General features: G+C 35.8%; 1 protein-coding gene across 1 annotated transcript in view; it reads right to left on the reverse strand.

Annotated features, from left to right (window-relative positions):
- Nucleotides 1–104: 104 nt before the first annotated feature.
- The window catches only part of LOC107722125 (calcitonin gene-related peptide type 1 receptor-like), a 51,298-nt gene continuing 31,703 nt past the window's right edge, over nt 105–19,699 (reverse strand). The window contains exons 10-22 of the mRNA XM_016530348.1: nt 18,984–19,110; nt 17,259–17,366; nt 15,601–15,769; nt 15,368–15,478; nt 14,983–15,095; nt 13,620–13,711; nt 9,235–9,361; nt 5,357–5,510; nt 3,575–3,635; nt 3,410–3,476; nt 3,074–3,292; nt 2,945–2,986; nt 105–490 (exon numbers count right to left, since the gene is read on the reverse strand). Coding sequence (XP_016385834.1) covers nt 269–490; nt 2,945–2,986; nt 3,074–3,292; nt 3,410–3,476; nt 3,575–3,635; nt 5,357–5,510; nt 9,235–9,361; nt 13,620–13,711; nt 14,983–15,095; nt 15,368–15,478; nt 15,601–15,769; nt 17,259–17,366; nt 18,984–19,110 — 1,612 coding nt within the window. The 3' untranslated portion in view covers nt 105–268. The remainder of the gene's footprint in view (nt 491–2,944; nt 2,987–3,073; nt 3,293–3,409; nt 3,477–3,574; nt 3,636–5,356; nt 5,511–9,234; nt 9,362–13,619; nt 13,712–14,982; nt 15,096–15,367; nt 15,479–15,600; nt 15,770–17,258; nt 17,367–18,983; nt 19,111–19,699) is intronic.

Consider the following 19,699-nt stretch of genomic DNA (forward strand, 5'->3'; position numbering starts at 1 on the left):
AGCTTTAGTATGACATTTTAAAAAGTTCTTTTTTTCGTTTCCTTTGCGTTTCAACTCGCAGAAGCAGAGCTGTAGAGAATATAAACAAAGCCTTGAGTAATATTTCAACAGAAACGGCTTTGCCAACACAAGGCTTTGAATGTTCTGGTGTCAACGCTTAAGTGCTGTCTGAGATGGGGAGTTTGCGAACGTTCAGTCAATCTGAGTCTCCAGTCTCCAGTTTGACTGAATCACTTTCTTTCCCAGTATTATCTTTCTCGCCAAATGGTTATGCGTATGTCTCGCCCGTCTTGAGGGCCACTAGCTCTGAGTCTTCTGTTTGTTTACCATTCAAGTGTTCACTGTTGCAGTCATGATGGTACATGAAGGCGGGCACCTCAGTGATGGAGGTGGCGGTGTAGGAGGTGGATCTCATGGAGCAGTGCTCGCGTCGTCGCTGACCCCACTGGGCCTTGTATTGCATCCACTGCCTTTTCAGAGCTCCCTGGACCTGCAACATGTAAAAATCTGTTAAAATATAACTTTTTTGCTTATTTCAAAACTTCACTATGGCTTCATCTATGCCATAATACATCACATAGAGACTGAGGTCATATAATGATTGAGGTCAGTAGAATATTTTGAAAAGTCTCCTATGCTCACCAAGGCTGCATTTATTTGATCGAACATACAGTAAAATAGGAATATTGTTAAACATTACTACTATTTAAAATAATTATTTTCTATTTTAATATATTGTCATTTTTTCCTGTGATGGCAAAGATTCATTTTCAGCAGTTGTTACTCCAGTGTTCAGTGTCACATGATCCTTCGGAAATCATTCTAATATGTTGATTTGAATCTCAAGAGCCATTTATTATTATTATAAAAGCAATACTTGTAATAATGTTATAATATAAAAACCATAATAAATTTTTACAGGATTCTTTGATGAATAGAAAGTTCAAAAGAACAGCATTTATTTGAAAAAGAAATCTTTTGTTTTCTTCCTTTCTGAAGTATTCATTTAAAAACATTTACCGACCCCAAATTTTTATGATTTTGGCTGTCCTTGTGCATCCGCCAGTGAAATTTGTAATGTGTAATGAAATTGGACACAGCTATAATCATTTTCCCTTGTGCTCAGAGTCTTTGTAGTTTTATTATAACCATCCTTGAAGTTGAACTAGATTGAAACAGTCTATGATCGTTTGCTATATTCAATATACATCTATTTTATATATTTAAATCATTATAAAATCAGCTGTTATTGATTTGAACGTTAAACTATTTCAGGTAGCAGGTTTTAGTTTAACATCTGTTTTTATCTGGTACATCTGGTGTCAAGACGTTGTGATTTGACAAACTGCACTGCACTGTTTGTGCATCGGAGTTACTTTAAAGAGAAAAATTACTTGCACTTATGTATTTTGATTAATTGAGTAGCATTTAAGTTTAAATGATGTTTTTGTTTTAACCTCTGTGTATTTAGTGGATTTGGAGAATGTGGGAATTATATTACTCTATTACTATCATAACCGAATTTGATGTGCCAATTACCGCTCTGTGTATTTTTAACACATAACAAAGAAGGATATTGGATCAGGCACAAATCTAGAGGAGACAGGGGCACAGGGGAAGGACATTAGGCTAGAACGAATCATTCCGCTGAGGTAAACAAGCACCACCACAAAGAAAATATTTTTCTGTGTCAGTGGCCCTTTTATTGTCCTGAAACTGGATCTGGGCTTAGGACGCATCCAAATAGTTTGTAGACGCGCTGATGCTGATGCGAGCTGGCTGCTCATGCATAGGCTAATAATTGAACCATTTTCCAGGCCCAGAAATAATTCAGCATGTTTAAAACATGACTTACACATAGGCGGATGAAAGGCGCTAATTCATTCCATTCAGGTTCGTGCCAGGAACCTCATGCTGAGTATTCTAATGAAACTGTCTCTTCATTGTTTTGGTTTTGTCATGCATAAGTGCTCTGAACGCCTGACTGACTTCCTGAACACCAGCCACTAGCACTTTGGTGTTTTGACAAAACGTCAAGCTATCCCAAAGGTCGCGTCCTTCACACAGGAGGTGATTCGCTTAAATTTAGCCCCTTTTATAAGGATGACATTTCTTTTATAAGGCATTATTTTGACATTCTTTAATGTGATGTGGCAAGTAATTGTCATTATTTAGTCAGCCTCACGTCACATAAAACCTGAATGCTGTATTCCAAGTCATCTGAAGGCATTTGATAGTTTTTATCAGAAAAGGGTTGAAAATTCTATAGTTTTTCACTGATAGTCTGAGGTACCTCTTGAAAGTCATTCTCCATTCCATATATTCAAACTGACGATTCATGTTTAGTCGAAATACATGTGAAAACCAATTCCATTTGACATCACACCTTTGACAAGACACATCTTGCCACACAATTTTTTTTTGTTTAAATGTGAATTATCTGTCACAAACAAGTCTTATGAACTACAGTACTTTTATGGGGGTTTTGTGATTTTGCATGGAAAATATTAATACTATTCTTCAAAAACTTTAAACTGAATGGCGTAAGGGTAGGTAGATTGTGGAAGTGTGTTTCTGCCACAGGATTAAAAAAAAGTAATTGCGACTTTTTATCTCACAATCTGGACTTTTTTCTTACAAGTCTGAGTTTAAATCTCACAATTCTTTTTTCTCAGAATTGTGAGATTTAAAGGCAGAATTGCAAGATATAAACACAATTTTGAGAAAATTCTGATATAAAGTAAGTTGTTTTATTTTTTATTCGGTGGTTCATATTTTGCAATTTAGAATAAAAAAAAGATATCAGAATTGTGAGATAAAAATTTGCAATTACCCTTTTTTCATTTTTTTTTCTTGACAGAAACAAGGTTCCATAGTAAACAATGCCACAATTTGAGTGAAATATGCATTTATGTGTTATAAGGATATTGCTCAATTTACTTACCTCTCCATTGAAAAAGCAGAATATGGTTGCCACCAGCAATCCCTTGCAAAACAGAAAATATGGAAGCATTAACAATCATTTTAAGATGTCTTCCACAAGTAAAAAGAGTTAACATTCAGTCTGAGTTACCTGGTAATGCATTAATATGTGCATGATGTAATCGTATATCTCTCCTGCCAAGCGGTTCTCTGGCCGCCAAGGGAAGATGACGAACTGAATGCCCAATAAGGGCACCAGAATGAGGGTGGCCCTCACTGCCTTCATATACATGTTGGACTCAGCTCGATGCGTATCTCTCAGTTTGGTCACCAAAACCCGTACTATGTTCAGCAAAAAGAATAAATTGACCTACAACATAAAAAAAATATAAAAATGAACTCCTATGTTCTCCGAACAGTCCTTAACTAACATGCTCTATTTAGATTTTATAAATACATTCAATAAATGCAAAAGGCGCTGACTCACTAATAAAGCTGCCATGATGGGGCCGTGAACCACATAGAGCAGATGTGTCTCCACACTCATCCAGCAGCTAGTGGAAAATATAATAAATCCCATATCAGACCCACTGTCCACTAAACCTGGCCTGTCTTCTGTATTTACTGCTGAAAAGCAGTGAACATTACTCACTTGTCATCAAAGTATTTCTTCCTCGCCACAGCATGGATGGATGCAGGCACCAAGGGGAATCCTGTTGAAAGGAGAATTGAGACATTAGTCAAACACGAAATATTATACCTCTAATGTAAAATGAATGATAATGCTGTAACTGTTATTAGACGGCGAGCCATGACTACGCGAAATGCCTCACTTGATTTATTGAAGTATTTAAAATCAGCGCGGTACAAACTCAGCATCTATAGGCTAAATAAACTAAATTGTCTTTGATGCATGAGGAATCAGGCACTGGAGGGGACGATTATCAGTGAATAATGACTTACATTATTGAATATCTTCAGATGACTTGGAAAATGATGCATAGATGATATTCACTATGTTTCCATCCACCTATTTTTATACGCATTTTGGAATATCGCATAAAAAATGCTGGATGGAAATGCCAAGATGCGCATACATTTTAAAAATGCACGTAAAAAACGTATGCACACAATTGAGCAGGATAAACTTTTATCTAATAAGAAAAAATGTGCATAAACACATTTACCGAATAAATTCCACCTTGTGCATCAAAAAAGTCACGTGACTTTGCACGATGGGACAGAATAACTTGACTAATCAGCGGACCAATCTCATTGCACAGCATCTGAAATGTTGTTTTGGTCGTTCTGAAATGCCTGAGCAAAGTCTGTTATCAAAGTAAGTCTGTATAATTGTCTTACACGACTGCATTCCTAAACAGCAAAGCATCCGCCTCCGAAAGCAATGACTGCATTTATTGTGTTTCGTCTGCTCGCTTTGAGGCTCAAGTAATATATATGAAAATTATTATATTCAGTGTCTTCTCCTACTTTTCTTAGTGATATTTAGTGCCAGCTTATCAGGAAGTGACGATTTTGTTCTCTTTGACTCCTTGGATGGAAACGGTGGTTTATTCGCAAATGTTTTATGCAATATTCCAGTTTTGTGCATAAGTTAAATTCGCATCTTTGGATGGAAACATAGCTATAAACTACTTTTATAATACATCTAGGGTTCAAGTGTAGCTTGGACATTCTTCAAACATTTTTTATTTTTTTTTTCATGGGCAAATGTAAGTCATAACAAGAGAGTGAGTAAATAATAATGACATTTTACATTTTTAGGTGAAATATTCCTTAGGAATATTGGGAATTTTTAATAACCTCTGAACAGTGTGAAAAGCCTCAAGGCATTTTAGCAGATCTTCTAGCAAACAGTCAAGGGATTCTCTCCCTTTGGGGATGGATGACAGATTCGGCACGAGGTTATCAGTCAATCTTTAATAATGCTCCACAATTCAGGTACTTTCTCGTCCATTTATCAGGCTAGTTCCTAACCCATGTCATTGCTAACTTACAGAACAGGTGAAACAAGACAGTTAGGGCCTGATCTTCCATAAACCGTCATCATAAAACTGCCAGTGGGAACCGTAAAGTGCACCAGAATGTGAAACAAACCATGAACCGCAAACATCCACAAATGTCCAGCACATTGTGTCCTTAGTGTGGACTAGCTGATTTGTCTGTCTTTAAACAAGTGTTTGTGCCGGCGACAGTGTTTTCTGTTTATGGAGCAGGAGGACATGACCACGAGCAAATGTATCCAATAAATTATGGAGCAAAGACTGATGAAACAGCTGCCTATGAAAACAGGTCACGCTATATTCCGTGCTGAGCAAATAGGGAGGGTGTTCATATTTACAATTTAGGGTTTGCTGACAGATGGGAAAGCAAAACTAGGAACTGTGGGGCAGCAGAGCTGGCAGAGACTCACCCCAGCCCAGAAGATAATACCAGTGCAGATGCTGCTCCTCGGCAAATACGGCCACCACAATCAGCGTGTGCAGGTAAATCCCCTCACAGAGCATCCAGAAATAGTTACATCCCAGCATGTACATGTGGAAGAAGTGAAGCACCTTGCAGCCAATCTGCAAAGGGGGGAAATGAAGTAGACAGGTGCTTTAAGTTTCACTGCAACAAGCAATTTAGGCAAAAATGAAATCTGACAGGACAGCCCTGCTGAAAAGACCAGCTTACAGCAGCGTAAATTACCATGGTCCAAGCTGGTTTGGTTCTGGTCTAGCTAGTTAAGATAGTAATAAATGAATGCTTTGCCAATTATCTACTGCAGTTGTTTTCAGCTGGTTGATAAAAATGATGGTCATAATTTATTTTAAAGTCCAATTCTCGCTATTAACAAACCATTAACTATGACTTTTGCCTCGGTAAACTTCTAATTTGCTGCTTATTAATAGTTAGTAAGGTAGTTGTTAAGTTTTGGTATGGGGTAGGATTAGGGATGTAGAATATGGTCATGCAGAAAATGTGCTTTGTAAGTACTAATAAACAGTCAATATGTTAATAATATGCATGCTAATAATACTGTAAGCAACTAGTTAATAGTGAGAATTGGTCTAAATTATTATTAATATCAATTTAATGAACTGTACAGGCAGCATTATTAACATCGTAAATCAAGCTCTTTAAAGGGTTAGTTCTGCCAAAAATGAACATTAGGCTGCGTTTTACTCACCCCCGATGCATCCTAGGTGTATATGACTTTCTTCTTTCAGACGAATCCAGTCGGAGTTATATAAAAAATTGTCTTTGATCTTTCAAGCTCTATCGTTGTACTCAGCGGGTGTTGCATTCCTTCAGTTCAAAAAAAGCACCTTTCCACAAAAAAAAGTGTCTCACACGGCTCCGGTGGGGTGATGCGTTTTTGTAAGAAAAATATCCATATTCAAAACTTAATAATGGTGAACTAACCCTTTAAGTTTTTAATATTTTCATTTAAAAAAATTTACATTTATAACATTATAATTTGTGTGTTCTTACGTTGGCATTAAATTACATAAAGGGAATATTTAATATTTTCATTTAAAAAAATGTACATTTATAACATTATAATTTGTGTGTTCTTACGTTGGCATTAAATTACATAAAGGGAATAATGGCAAGTTTGACATCTTTATCTCTATGACCAACATAATCAATCTCAATTTTTTTGCTGTTGGGGCAACTGAGAACGCAAAAATGATATTTGTTGTAGTTTCTGTTCACCACTATAGAAGTTGACCCAAATATGACAACGTCCAAATGTGAAAAGGGTCCATTTGTGAAATTATTAACAAGACACAGGCTGATTAGGACAAGCGACAATTTTATAAATGCATAAACAATAGCAGAAGTGTGATTTAACAGCCTAACACATTGAACAAACACTGATCCAAATGTTGTTTTAGTTTCAGCCAAATTACTAAGTGACAGATGGATTCACATCAAAATACCATAACGTTTTTTTTGGACGGCTCAGCTTTGAGATCATCAAGAAAAATATGGGAAGCATTTTCTCCTTCCTAAAGTACATTTATTTTGCTATCCTAATCATGCGAGATTATATATATTGTTGCAGTTTATTATTTGCATTTGGCAATGTTTCTTTTTTGTTTTTTTTGTCTAAATGTTTAGACTAAATGTTCACAACAAAAAAATTTTAAACAGGTTCCAGAAACGTAAGTTCACATTGTGAGTTAATTAACTTGCAATTAACTTCACAAATACCTGCAGAATATTCATTTTGTCCATTTTTATCTCTTTAACATGGCCCGGACATTACCTTACTCTGAATGTTTGAGATGCCTGGCTCCTTTTTAAGAACATGTGTGCAGTTTTAATTAGAAAATGCTGGCAAAAGTGTCTATTCTCAATCCGCTGAGCTCTGGATCACACACCTCCCAACAACACGTCAGTCATCCAGATGAACTTTTTACCATATGTCCATAGCTCTCATCTGCCTGCTGCACCCACGCAACTGGCAGCAAGTCCTCACACATGTTATTCTCCACACACAGCTTTCCTTTAGAAGTCAAGGCTTCTTTACTTCAATTCAAATGTCCTTGATATGCAAAGGCGTTCTTGTCAGACTATGTCAGAAACAGAGGGTTTAAGTCGAAACTAAAGTGGGTAACTCTGTCTGTAAACTCTTCTCCTTGAGACTGGGGATGCATTCTGTATTGAGGAAAAACAGAAGGAGCTTGTTCTCCAGGCTGAACAAGGATACCGTAAATTAAACTGCAGAATGCACCCACCCCCGTAAGAATGCACATTTCAAGACATCTGCATTACACTGGCCACATAAAACAGATATCATTTTGAGAACGCATAGTAAGGATGGTACTTTGACAGGCACAGCAGCGTTTTTTTTTTTTTTAAATGAAGGAGTCCGGTGAATGTGATAATGCGTCTCTCAGACACAACCCAATATTCTCAGGCAAGTAAGAACAGTGATTATCATCTTTCTGCAACTCCAGAACTACACCTCCAATACACTCTAGTCCTTTAAAAACTTCAGAATCTATTCATCCAATCCTCCACACATGATGACAGGCCATTTCAAACCCCGGACAGCAGGGTGCAAAAACTCATTTTAGACTGTCACTTTTTAGCTCTGTTTTTATATCAGAAAAAAAGAATAGGCAATTCTCCTCAATCACATTAGATACAGTAGCTAAAAGTTCATGTTTTTCTTGAAAAACATCTCCTCACCACACCTCTTAGATCATGCAGTGTAATCCAGTGTGGCAGATTTATGTATTCCTCCATAGAGAGCAAAACCTGAAAAGATCATATTCCAAGCAAAGATCTTATGCAATGAAAATACAATGAGAATTAAACAGTTTTGTGGTGGACTCAAAATGCGCTTCATCTGAAGTACAAAAACTCTTATACTTGTCAGATATAGAATATAGCTCAATGATCTTCATTCAAATTTAAATAGGGTTTTTAATCAAGACACTGTTTAAAATGATATGTAACGTGAACAATTTGACTTAATTATAAGTATTTAAAAGTGTTTAAATGAAATAAAAAACAAGTATTTTTTTCTCATTATTTATCATTCAAAAGTTTGGGGTCAGTCCGATTTTTTTATGCTCAGCATGGCTGCATTTATTTGATCGAAAATACAGTAAAAACAGAAATATTATGAAATCTTATTATAATTAAGAATAACTGTTTTCTATATTAGAATATTTAAAAATTTAATTTATTCCTGTGATGGCAAAGCTGATTTTTCAGCATCATTACTCCAGTCTTCAGTGTCACATGATCCTTCAGAAATCATCCTAATATGCTGATTTGCTGCTTAAGGCACACTTCCTGAACATTTTGAGAAACATTCATGTTGAAAACTGGTGTGTTGCTTAATATTTTTGTGGAAATTACTATATATATTTTCAGGATTCTTTGATGAAATTTCAAAAGAACAGCATTTATGTCAAATAGAAAACTTTGCAACATTATAAATGTCTTAACTGTAACTTTTGATCCAGTTAATGCATCCTTGCTAAATATCAAATCATTAAATTCTTATTTTAAAACAAACAATAAATAAATAAATAAATATTACTGACCCTGCACTTTTACACAGCCTTTATACGGTGAAATATGCACTTTGTACTTTGAAGGTCTAAATGAAATTGTAACAAGGAAAACATATTTGATTTGATCTGATGGAGTACAATTACTCAGGTTGTTCACACTTGTTCTCTAATATGTGGATCAGCCTCTTTTCCCTCACTTTTCATAAACAGCAAGCATTACTGGCAGTAATAATGATGATGTGAGTATTGTGGATGTGAGGGCACGCACCGGATTCCTCTGCACCACTTTGGGGTTGTTGACCACAGTTATGAGGTTGACGAGGGTGAAGGCTGAGTTGAGCACATACGAGCAGAACAGGTTCTTGTGTAGAGTGATTCTCTGACAGCTCAGACTCCTGGGTGAAAGACAAAGAAATATTCATCACTGATCATTCATGACAGAAGCAGTTTTTGAAGAATAATTCAGTTTGGCAGGTCATTTCAGGACGGAAACAAACCATCTTTTGGATATTTTAGATACATAATCAATCATAAATCACTCGGCTTCTGATGGATTCGATTTTTCACAAGCCTCAAGCACTCAACTTTTCAGCATTTTCCAGATTTAATATAGATTTTGTCTGTTCCATCCTTAAATGCCTGTCTGCAAAGCCTGCATTAGATTATGACGGATTCATAAAACTAGGCAAACATGCAGAGCAAACTGTTACAATTAGTCTGACACGATCAGGAAGATCAATAAAATAAACTTCTGCTGCCTGTTTCTGACACTGGTATAATTCTGTCAGATATGCAGAGCGGCAGATGCTACACACAGCCAGAAACAGCACAAGGTTTGACTTGACTTTCTACACTTTTTGTTTCTGGTGTTTAGGAATAATCTATCCAATTTCCTCCATATGACCTCATCGGGAATTGGCAGGCATCACTGATGTGCAAATGTGGGTGGTCATGCTGTATGTTAATATCAGGAATCCAATGGTTTCAAATGAGACTGGTTTTAGCCCAGTTTCAGTAAATGGGTTTTTTGTACCATTTTTTGAGTTCTGAATGGTACAAAATGTTTTCATAGTACAATGAACTCTTTTATATCGAAAGATCAAGGAGAATTTGATTCATCATGATATGACCCATTTAATGAAGTAAACAGAACTAAAATTAAGCGTCACCTGAGGCCTGAGTATCCTGGCTTCATTTCAAATAATGTGATTGTCAGATGCTTGCCTGTTTTTACAATGTATTGCTTAGTGGTTGAAAATAAAAACTCAGTGTGTTTGCAATGTATTATATCAAAGCTGAATTTATGAAGCTCTATAAGATCAAGGTATAGTGATTAAATTAAATTAAATTAATGCATTTAGCAGATGCTTTTATCCAAAGCGACTTACAGTGCATTCAGGCTATACATTTTTTATCAGTATGTGTGTTCCCTGGGAATTGAACCCACAAACTTTGTGCTGCTAAGGTAATGCTCTACCACTGAGCCACAGGAACATTTATATAGGAACATAGTGATCAAACTGGACTTAAAACGTAAATTCTATATATAGCGAGAAAGAGAGGGGGGAGAGAATATAAATTATACAACCGCAACAAAAAATATAAAGCGATGTAAATTCTAAATTATGTAAAAGGCAATGTTGGGAAAAGAGAAATGTGATTTCTAAGTAAATGCTGTTTTGTTGTTGGTCAGGAGTTGTAAAATAAGGCAAATTTGGGAGTTCACACCTGCATCAGCTATCTCTGTCAACAAACACAGCTTCTGTTAGACAACAAGTTGATCTATATTTTGCTGTCAAAAGATAATGATAAAATATCCTTGCACAAATGGCATCACAATCACCCAATTAAGAAAGTCGTGCTACTCACATGATTTCCCTCAATTTGAGTGCAAAGCTGCTCCTGGAGCACTAGAGGGATGGGAGTGAAAGCTGAGCTCATTTTCCAAAGCTATTTCCCATATTCCCAACCAAAAATGTCTGGCATTATTCAGGGGGCATAAATTAAAGCTTAGTGCAGCTGTATGCTGACACGTACCTCTCCTAGCACCACATCTGGACCCAATAAGACAACATTAAGACTTTGACATCTCAGAAGATCAGACTGTAAATATCACCGTCGCACGTAAAAACAAGCGTTGCTATGTTACACTTCCAGAAAAGCAGTTAAACACAATTTGTTTTGCATGTGCATGATGCATTGTAAATGACAATAAAAAAATGTACAATTGCAAACTCATTTCCCATTAATCCTTAAAAAAATTTGATCAGACCCCTTAGGAAAAAACAGATGTTGGTTAAATAGTGATGGCTCTTTTTGTTTTTCCAGACATTATATATTATCTTTAATTTACATTTTCAGGGACATGAAACATTGTATGTATGCTGTAATCAATACTGCACAGCAAATTAAACTGCTAACATCAAAATATAATTAAATTAAACTTTAAAAATTTAATTGTTCTGTGGTTGTGTTTTTCTTAAAAAACAAAAGCAACACAACGTATTTAATGAGCACTAATGTTGAAATGAGGTCTTAATTAAAATATGCTTTTAACACTAAATATTAATCTCTCAACCTTTCAATGATTGCTTAGTGTACTGCAAAAAAATAAACTATGAGATTGTAAGTTTACTCGCTGGATTCAACTGTCATACTATGTGACATAAAACCCAAAGTTTATGTGCCATGATGTCTAATGCATAAGACTCTTTGGCTCCTACATTTAATTACCCATGAAATTAAGTTTACACTAGGGGATACAGACATATGGAAACCAAGTCAGCATGAAATGACACAAAAAACCTAACAAATAATGCTCGTCATTTGGCTCAGGGCTTAGTGCAGCTCTGCCAGACAAATGGACACCAAGGATTTACACTCAATAAAACACAATGATGAGAAACTATCGTTTTTTGCAATGCCAGAGCCAAAGGACCTTTTGCTTTCAGTCTGTACACAGTTCAAACAGTTGGCTCCTATTAAAAGTTCATTTGTTAATGTTAATGACAGAAGCATCTCTAAATCATTTAAACGTCCATAAAAAAATGCACGCTCCATGAAGTGGATTATAAATTCCTACAATGAAATGTTCTGTGATGTTTTTATTTCAAGCAGCAAATCAATAATCTTAATAACTTCAATTCGTGACTGGCAAAAATAAAAGTATACTTATGTGAGCAACATATTTAAGTCTCTCCATATTTTTAATTCAATTTTAAAAAAATGAACGGGAAAGAGCATTTTCATCGACATTACTGTACCTTTAAATAGTAAAGACATTGAAAACAAATGAATGTATTAAGGAAAAAGGCCAAAAAGTCACACTATCTTGATATTTTATCTTAGATTATAACTCTGGACATTCTCTCAACCAACTTTATGAGATGTTTTCAAACAGTAGTGAAGGTGTTCCCATTTATGCTGGAAAATTATTAGCTGCTTTTCTTTCACAATCCAGTCCAACCAAACCATTAAAACTTGTTTGTAAAGAAACTGTAGTTGAGTTCATTCTCCTACTGAAAGATAAACTTTCAGCCAATTAAAACAGGTTCCCTAGTAGAATTTCCATGCTTTTTGCCCCATACATTTTTTATTTTCATTTTTTCAGGTTGTCCAAGTTCTTTTGATGAAAAGCTTTTCTTGTTTATGCATTAAGTATTTAGGGACCACCTTTTCTAGACAGTGTTTGGGTGGTCTGGTTTAACTTCCACATGCAGATAGTTAAACCAGCAATGCCGACTGAGACATCAAAACACTTGGATATTGTTTTCCTAATTTATGCCTTTGTTTTAAATCTGTAATGTCTTCTTTAGTCACTAAGAATCTAAGAAGTAAATGCATTTTAGATTCATAAAATAAATTTTGCTTATTCAGTCATGACGATTATGCATAAAATGTGGTAATTATTTTAAAGATTTACAGCTAGGGCAATCATGGATAAATTGTTAGTAAAAAGTTTTTCATCTGTATAAAATTATAGGCTTCCTATTTTTTTCCCGCCCACCAAAACAATTTTGACATTGAAATAATTCCTTTTGGGTTTCAGTGTGTACACAAACATGAATTACATTTCAATGTATGATTTGCAGTTCAGTCAAATAAGAGGGTTGGTTTAGATTTTGATGCATTTGCGAGGCACTGTATATGGTAATTCAGTCAATAAGCACAGAGAAAAGTTTTCCTGACTTTGTGGAAGAAATCACCTGATATATAGTTGTATATAATTCAGGGGTTAAAGCATTTAACTTCAGGGTTCAGACCGCATTTCCGTTGCCATGCTGACGGGAATGCCGATCCATCTTTTCTATTTGGTTTGAATTGGCCACTGTGATAAATGGGGTAACCGAGAGCCTCTTGGTAAATCTCTCTTTGAAAAGCTTAAACGACAACTCCGTCAATTAAATAAATCTCAGACGCCACTGCAGCAATCTTCCGCTACACCATCATCGTCAACAGCTCTAACAAATGACAAACTGTTTGAGAATAGACAACACACAGCCCTGCCAAAAACAAGTAAACAACTTGAGCAACCTATCATCAAGAGGCTTATTGATCGGTCTGAAGTAACTGCAACTATGCAGCAGATATTTCAAGGTTTCTTCAAGTCATATGGGTGGAGGCAGTCAAGGGAAAATGTACCTGTAAACTCACCTGAAATAAAAGAAAATGGCCAGCGAAATGAGAAGGGACACTATAGAAAGAGCATGGCCCACAATCGCCATGTAATACAAAATATACGCCATCTGAAATGAGAAAAATAATGTTAAGGTTAATCTCCAAGACTTTTTACCATGTTCTCTTGAGATTCACTTCACGGTTTTAATTTTTTTGGGTTCAAGAGACTCATAATGAGAACCAAATGTAAAAATAATAATAGCAATTTTGAAGTTCACCTTTTATATTCAAATTTATTCTTGCAATTCATTATTCAGTACTTTTATATTAAGCATAGTCCTAAAATAAAAAAAGGCTCTAAAATAGCTTATAAAAGCTTATAATAGCTTATAAAAGATCAAAACAGTTTATATACAGAATGTACACCAGTTAAAGAATTATATCAGATAAAAATGTATTTGTCTCTGAAACTGCAATTAAATTATTCATACAGGGTGTTTAAAGTGTATTATTATCACATTAATATTCTGTTTATAATCAGTTCTCACAAGATTAGAAAAGTATCAACCTGTATATTTTATAGTATATTTTTCAAGGTATTAAACATAACATGATAAAAGATTATATAATCATATTTTTCAAAAGTGTTATATTGAACAGCAAGTTTCAAGCAACAAGGATGAAACGTCAAAGTAGTAAGAAGGCTTAAAAGTAGCAAATCTCAATTTGAAAGTGCAAATCTCAATTTATTGTGCCTTTTTTATGAACCCCAGTCAATTTCATCTGGTCTGATAGAGTGAAGTACTTTATTTGAGCTTGTCTGAGCTGACATTTTCCCTGCTCTCCCTCTCTCTATCTCTCACAGTTTGTAAAGCCGCAGTTGTACAGCACTGAAACCATTATGTTATGAATAATTTTCAGAGCCACTGTCCTCCAGAAAAGCTGTTTAGTTAAACATAAACTGCCTTGTGTAGACCTTCCTCTTCACTTCCACTGAGTCTGAAAGAAACACTCAAATCCAACATGCCCTTCAGGAACAGTATGTCGACCAGTCTGCGCTGTATATATCATATTTATGCTTTTGTAGTATGTTTGTCCAGAAATGTTGATCTGCTAATCATTTGTCCTTTTTTTCTTGTGAAATATTTATATACGCATTTTAGAAACCAACAGCTAGTAAACTCTCTGCAATAGCAGATAATCTGCTAAACTGTAATTCAGCCCTACATGTTTAAACACATGGACTAAATCACAGAAAAGAAAGTCTTTATATTGAAAATCTTGCACTCTAACATGTGTAGGAGTTTATTTTCATAACATCTGACCATTTAATTCAGAGATATTCATAACACAATAAAATGTTCATTTAAGACAGGTGCAGAATTTAAAGATGACCTACCTTGAGCTTGTCCTTGGTGTGAGCAATGCAGAGGGTGTAGTTGGACCATGTCCTGTTTGTCTCAGGGTGCCTGAACCAGTTTCCTGTCTCATCACAATACTTGGTGACCTTTTCTAAATAAACAAGGATAAATATGTGAGAATAAGTCTATTTCAAAAGCCTTTATACTTTAGCTTTTAAAGTAACTCTGGTAACAGAAAGGCTTAGCGCTTTCAAATTGCTTTAGTACAGTTTTCAAAAACAAACCTGTGTTTTATATGCAAGTCAGGTTTTAACGTATCCTTCAAAAACCGTTTGAAAATTCTTTAAGAATTGCACTGGTGTAGACTAGTACAGTGGTTCTAAACTGGTTTTAAAGCCTAAATAACAAATGAATTAATTGTACCAGTAGAGTCAAAGTCAGGGAAGTAATTGGGACAGTTTTGAGATGTGTATGTTCCTGCTGGCGTGTCGTCCCAGCATAGCCAGCCATCCCATGTGCGGTTGCAGTATGGACCTAAAAGACAAGCACACAAACAATCAGGGCCAATTCCACAGTGCAATGGCTCTATGCACTTTGCGCTATGAGTTTCTGATGATTCAATCTAAAACCTCTTCTGAGGCTCTCTGTTTTCACACCTGATTTGTTATATGGCTGGTCTCTATTCATTTTCTCAAAGCATTTATATTGACCATCGATGATCTTCTTCCGCTCCTCCACTTTCTGAGTCACTACGGGGCTGACCTGACTCTCAGCGGTAGGATCAAGCTCCGTCTCCGTCTCTAAAAACCCATGAACTGGTAACGTCTGAAGAAGAAGGCATTCGTTTTGAGTATACACATAAAAGAAATGTCTGAATATAGGTTTTTACTGGATAATTAGGAGCCAAGATTTGAAGTGTCAATTGTAGCTGTCATTTCTTTTTCTTCTCGCTGAGAGTCTCTGCAGTCCATAAAACCATATTTAAAGAAGTTGTGAAATTTGGCCCTCCTGCTGAGGAGGGTCTGATAATTCCAGCCAATTTTGGGTCCTGTTAAATCCTCTCTAATCTTACCATTAACAGTTTGACTTCTGCTTGGAAAGACATTTACATCTCTGTTGAAAACACACATTAACTTTCAAAAGTTTGGGGTCAGGAGATTTTTTTGAAAGAAGTCTCTTATGCTCACCAAGATTGCATTTATTTGTTCAAATCAATTTTCTATTACAAAAAATGTAATTTGATGGAAAAGCTAAATTTTTAGCACCCGTTATTCTAGTCTTCAGTGTCACATCATTCTAATGTGGTTCTCAAGAAACATTTCTTACTATTATCAACAAGTTGTGCAGCTTAATATTTTTAAATTTAAATATTTCATTTAACACATCCAAAATGGAACGGACTAATAGGCAGATCCGTGGCTCTGCATATTTACATAATGCTCAAAATCATTGGCACAATGCGCTCTAAATATATCAATTTGGCGACAGCACTACCTATTCATTAAAAGTTATAAGCAGTTGTACTGTGTTGTATTTATTTCTGCTTAGGGCAAACCAGTTTTAGTGGTATGACCAAATAAATCTACAGCTCATTATAGTGTGCTATATTTTACCTTTATTTTCTCTGAGAATGTGAGACAGTGGGACCAGGTCTTATTGATGGATGAACTGTGTACCCAGTTGCCAGATTCATCACAGTATTTGGTTACTTTTTCTGCAGGGAAAAAGAAAGTTTAGTGTAATGACTTGAGCTTAAGTGTTCCAGTGATTAACTCCAGTCTTCGGCCTCTGGAATCAATCAATCTGTGTGTTAGAACAAACACACTGAGCTGAGTCTCAGGCAGAGAGATCTCTATCAGCGAACAGCGGAGAATATCAATATTTCAGCACCTCAGCAAACTCCTGTTATATCCTTGCTATGGTCGCTGCTTTATTTCATTTAGAATCAGAAATCAAATCATAAATGTTTGATATGAAACGTTGTCCTGTAGCTAAGATCCTTCCTTCCCCTTAGAACAACACTGCATGTCAGCTAATAAATTTTTGCGCTTCTAAATAAAAGCTCATATGAATGTTTCCAGACAGTCTGAGACAATGATTTTATCACCTTTGTTTCATTATAAGACTTCACGTATCGTCACAGTAGCTTTTGCTGCTCGTGCTTTGGAATTCCTTCTTTGGAGCAACATCTTGTGTTTCATAAGAGGCAGACATGTAACAGATGTCATGCCTGCTGTAGAATCTCAATGTTTTGCAGGGTCTGGAGCGCTTTGGTCTGGATTGACAATCCAGATGTGATCGTACAGAATCTTACCCAAGGGGTCAAAACTGGGGTAGTCTGGGCAGTTCTGTGAAGCAAAGGTTCCAGCAGGGGTTTCATCCCAACAGAGCAAGCCATCCCAGAATCTGCTGCAGAACGAACCTATAAAAGTTGAATAGATATCTTAAAGGGGTCATTTTATGAGGAATTAAATGATCCTTGATCTTTTGAGATACAAGAGTTCATTGTACAGTGAAAATGTACTGTAACATTCTGAACTCTAAATGGCCTTCCCAGTAAAACAAAACAAAACAAAACATTTATTGAAACAAAGCTGTTAAAATGGCCAAACCTTGTGCTGTTTCTGGCTGTGTGTAGCACCTGCCACTCTGCATGTCATTCTGAAGGATCCCAATGTTAAAAACTAGTATATTTTTGAGAGTGTCCTTGATTATTTTAGTCTGATCCTGTCACATTTCAACACACATTGTTTTGTGATCCGTAATGCTTTGTAAAGGGGCTGTTGTTGAAAGATGGGGTAGTTTAAACGTATTGGACTCAACCACAAACTCACAACTGTGAATAAGTCCAGGATAGGCCACAGCACATCCATATTTTAATTTCTAATGAACAGAAAGAGGGTGGTAAATGGTCATTAAAACAAGGCAGCAGCTATTTACACTAAATAAAAATAGCATATTTTTTTAGTGCTATGCTATTTGCACTAAGAGCAAATAGCGATATATTCTATTTACACTATGTAAAAATAGCAGTATTTTCTATGCAATAATATCAGATGGTATTTATACTACTTAGTGCAAGTGGCAGATATTTGCACCTCAGTATTGTAGTACATTATAAAGCAGTATGCAATAATAACATATTGGGTTTAAATTACCTTTTTTATTAAAATTATTAAATGGATGCTGCGTTGGTGCATTAAAGCCACCCATACACCTACCCCTAAACCTAACCGATCTACACTTTATTTTCCACTTTACGGTTATTTCCTTAATTTTATTGAAAATAAATGCCTTTCCGATCTGATATGTGGTGAGCGTGATTTGACCAAGTACAACATGTTCCTGGATCAACATCCTTGTTTATCCAGGAACATCATTCCAATCAACCAATCAGAATTGAGAGATACCTTTTCAGGAAATGTCAGTTTTAGGCTTACAATCAGGATTAGGTGCTTCTACACCCTTGTTAATCAGCTATCATCAGTGTCACATGATCCTTCAGAAATCATCCTAATATGCTGATTTGCTGCTTAAGGCACACTTCCTGAACATTTTGAGAAACATTCATGTTGAAAACTGGTGTGTTGCTTAATATTTTTGTGGAAATTACTATATATATTTTCAGGATTCTTTGATGAAATTTCAAAAGAACAGCATTTATGTCAAATAGAAAACTTTGCAACATTATAAATGTCTTAACTGTAACTTTTGATCCAGTTAATGCATCCTTGCTAAATATCAAATCATTAAATTCTTATTTTAAAACAAACAATAAATAAATAAATAAATATTACTGACCCTGCACTTTTACACAGCCTTTATACGGTGAAATATGCACTTTGTACTTTGAAGGTCTAAATGAAATTGTAACAAGGAAAACATATTTGATTTGATCTGATGGAGTACAATTACTCAGGTTGTTCACACTTGTTCTCTAATATGTGGATCAGCCTCTTTTCCCTCACTTTTCATAAACAGCAAGCATTACTGGCAGTAATAATGATGATGTGAGTATTGTGGATGTGAGGGCACGCACCGGATTCCTCTGCACCACTTTGGGGTTGTTGACCACAGTTATGAGGTTGACGAGGGTGAAGGCTGAGTTGAGCACATACGAGCAGAACAGGTTCTTGTGTAGAGTGATTCTCTGACAGCTCAGACTCCTGGGTGAAAGACAAAGAAATATTCATCACTGATCATTCATGACAGAAGCAGTTTTTGAAGAATAATTCAGTTTGGCAGGTCATTTCAGGACGGAAACAAACCATCTTTTGGATATTTTAGATACATAATCAATCATAAATCACTCGGCTTCTGATGGATTCGATTTTTCACAAGCCTCAAGCACTCAACTTTTCAGCATTTTCCAGATTTAATATAGATTTTGTCTGTTCCATCCTTAAATGCCTGTCTGCAAAGCCTGCATTAGATTATGACGGATTCATAAAACTAGGCAAACATGCAGAGCAAACTGTTACAATTAGTCTGACACGATCAGGAAGATCAATAAAATAAACTTCTGCTGCCTGTTTCTGACACTGGTATAATTCTGTCAGATATGCAGAGCGGCAGATGCTACACACAGCCAGAAACAGCACAAGGTTTGACTTGACTTTCTACACTTTTTGTTTCTGGTGTTTAGGAATAATCTATCCAATTTCCTCCATATGACCTCATCGGGAATTGGCAGGCATCACTGATGTGCAAATGTGGGTGGTCATGCTGTATGTTAATATCAGGAATCCAATGGTT

The sequence above is a fragment of the Sinocyclocheilus rhinocerous genome, unplaced genomic scaffold (assembly GCF_001515625.1).
Source record: "Sinocyclocheilus rhinocerous isolate Xijiao unplaced genomic scaffold, SAMN03320098_v1.1 scaffold781, whole genome shotgun sequence".
In the NCBI taxonomy this organism is placed as follows: Eukaryota; Metazoa; Chordata; class Actinopteri; order Cypriniformes; family Cyprinidae; genus Sinocyclocheilus; species Sinocyclocheilus rhinocerous.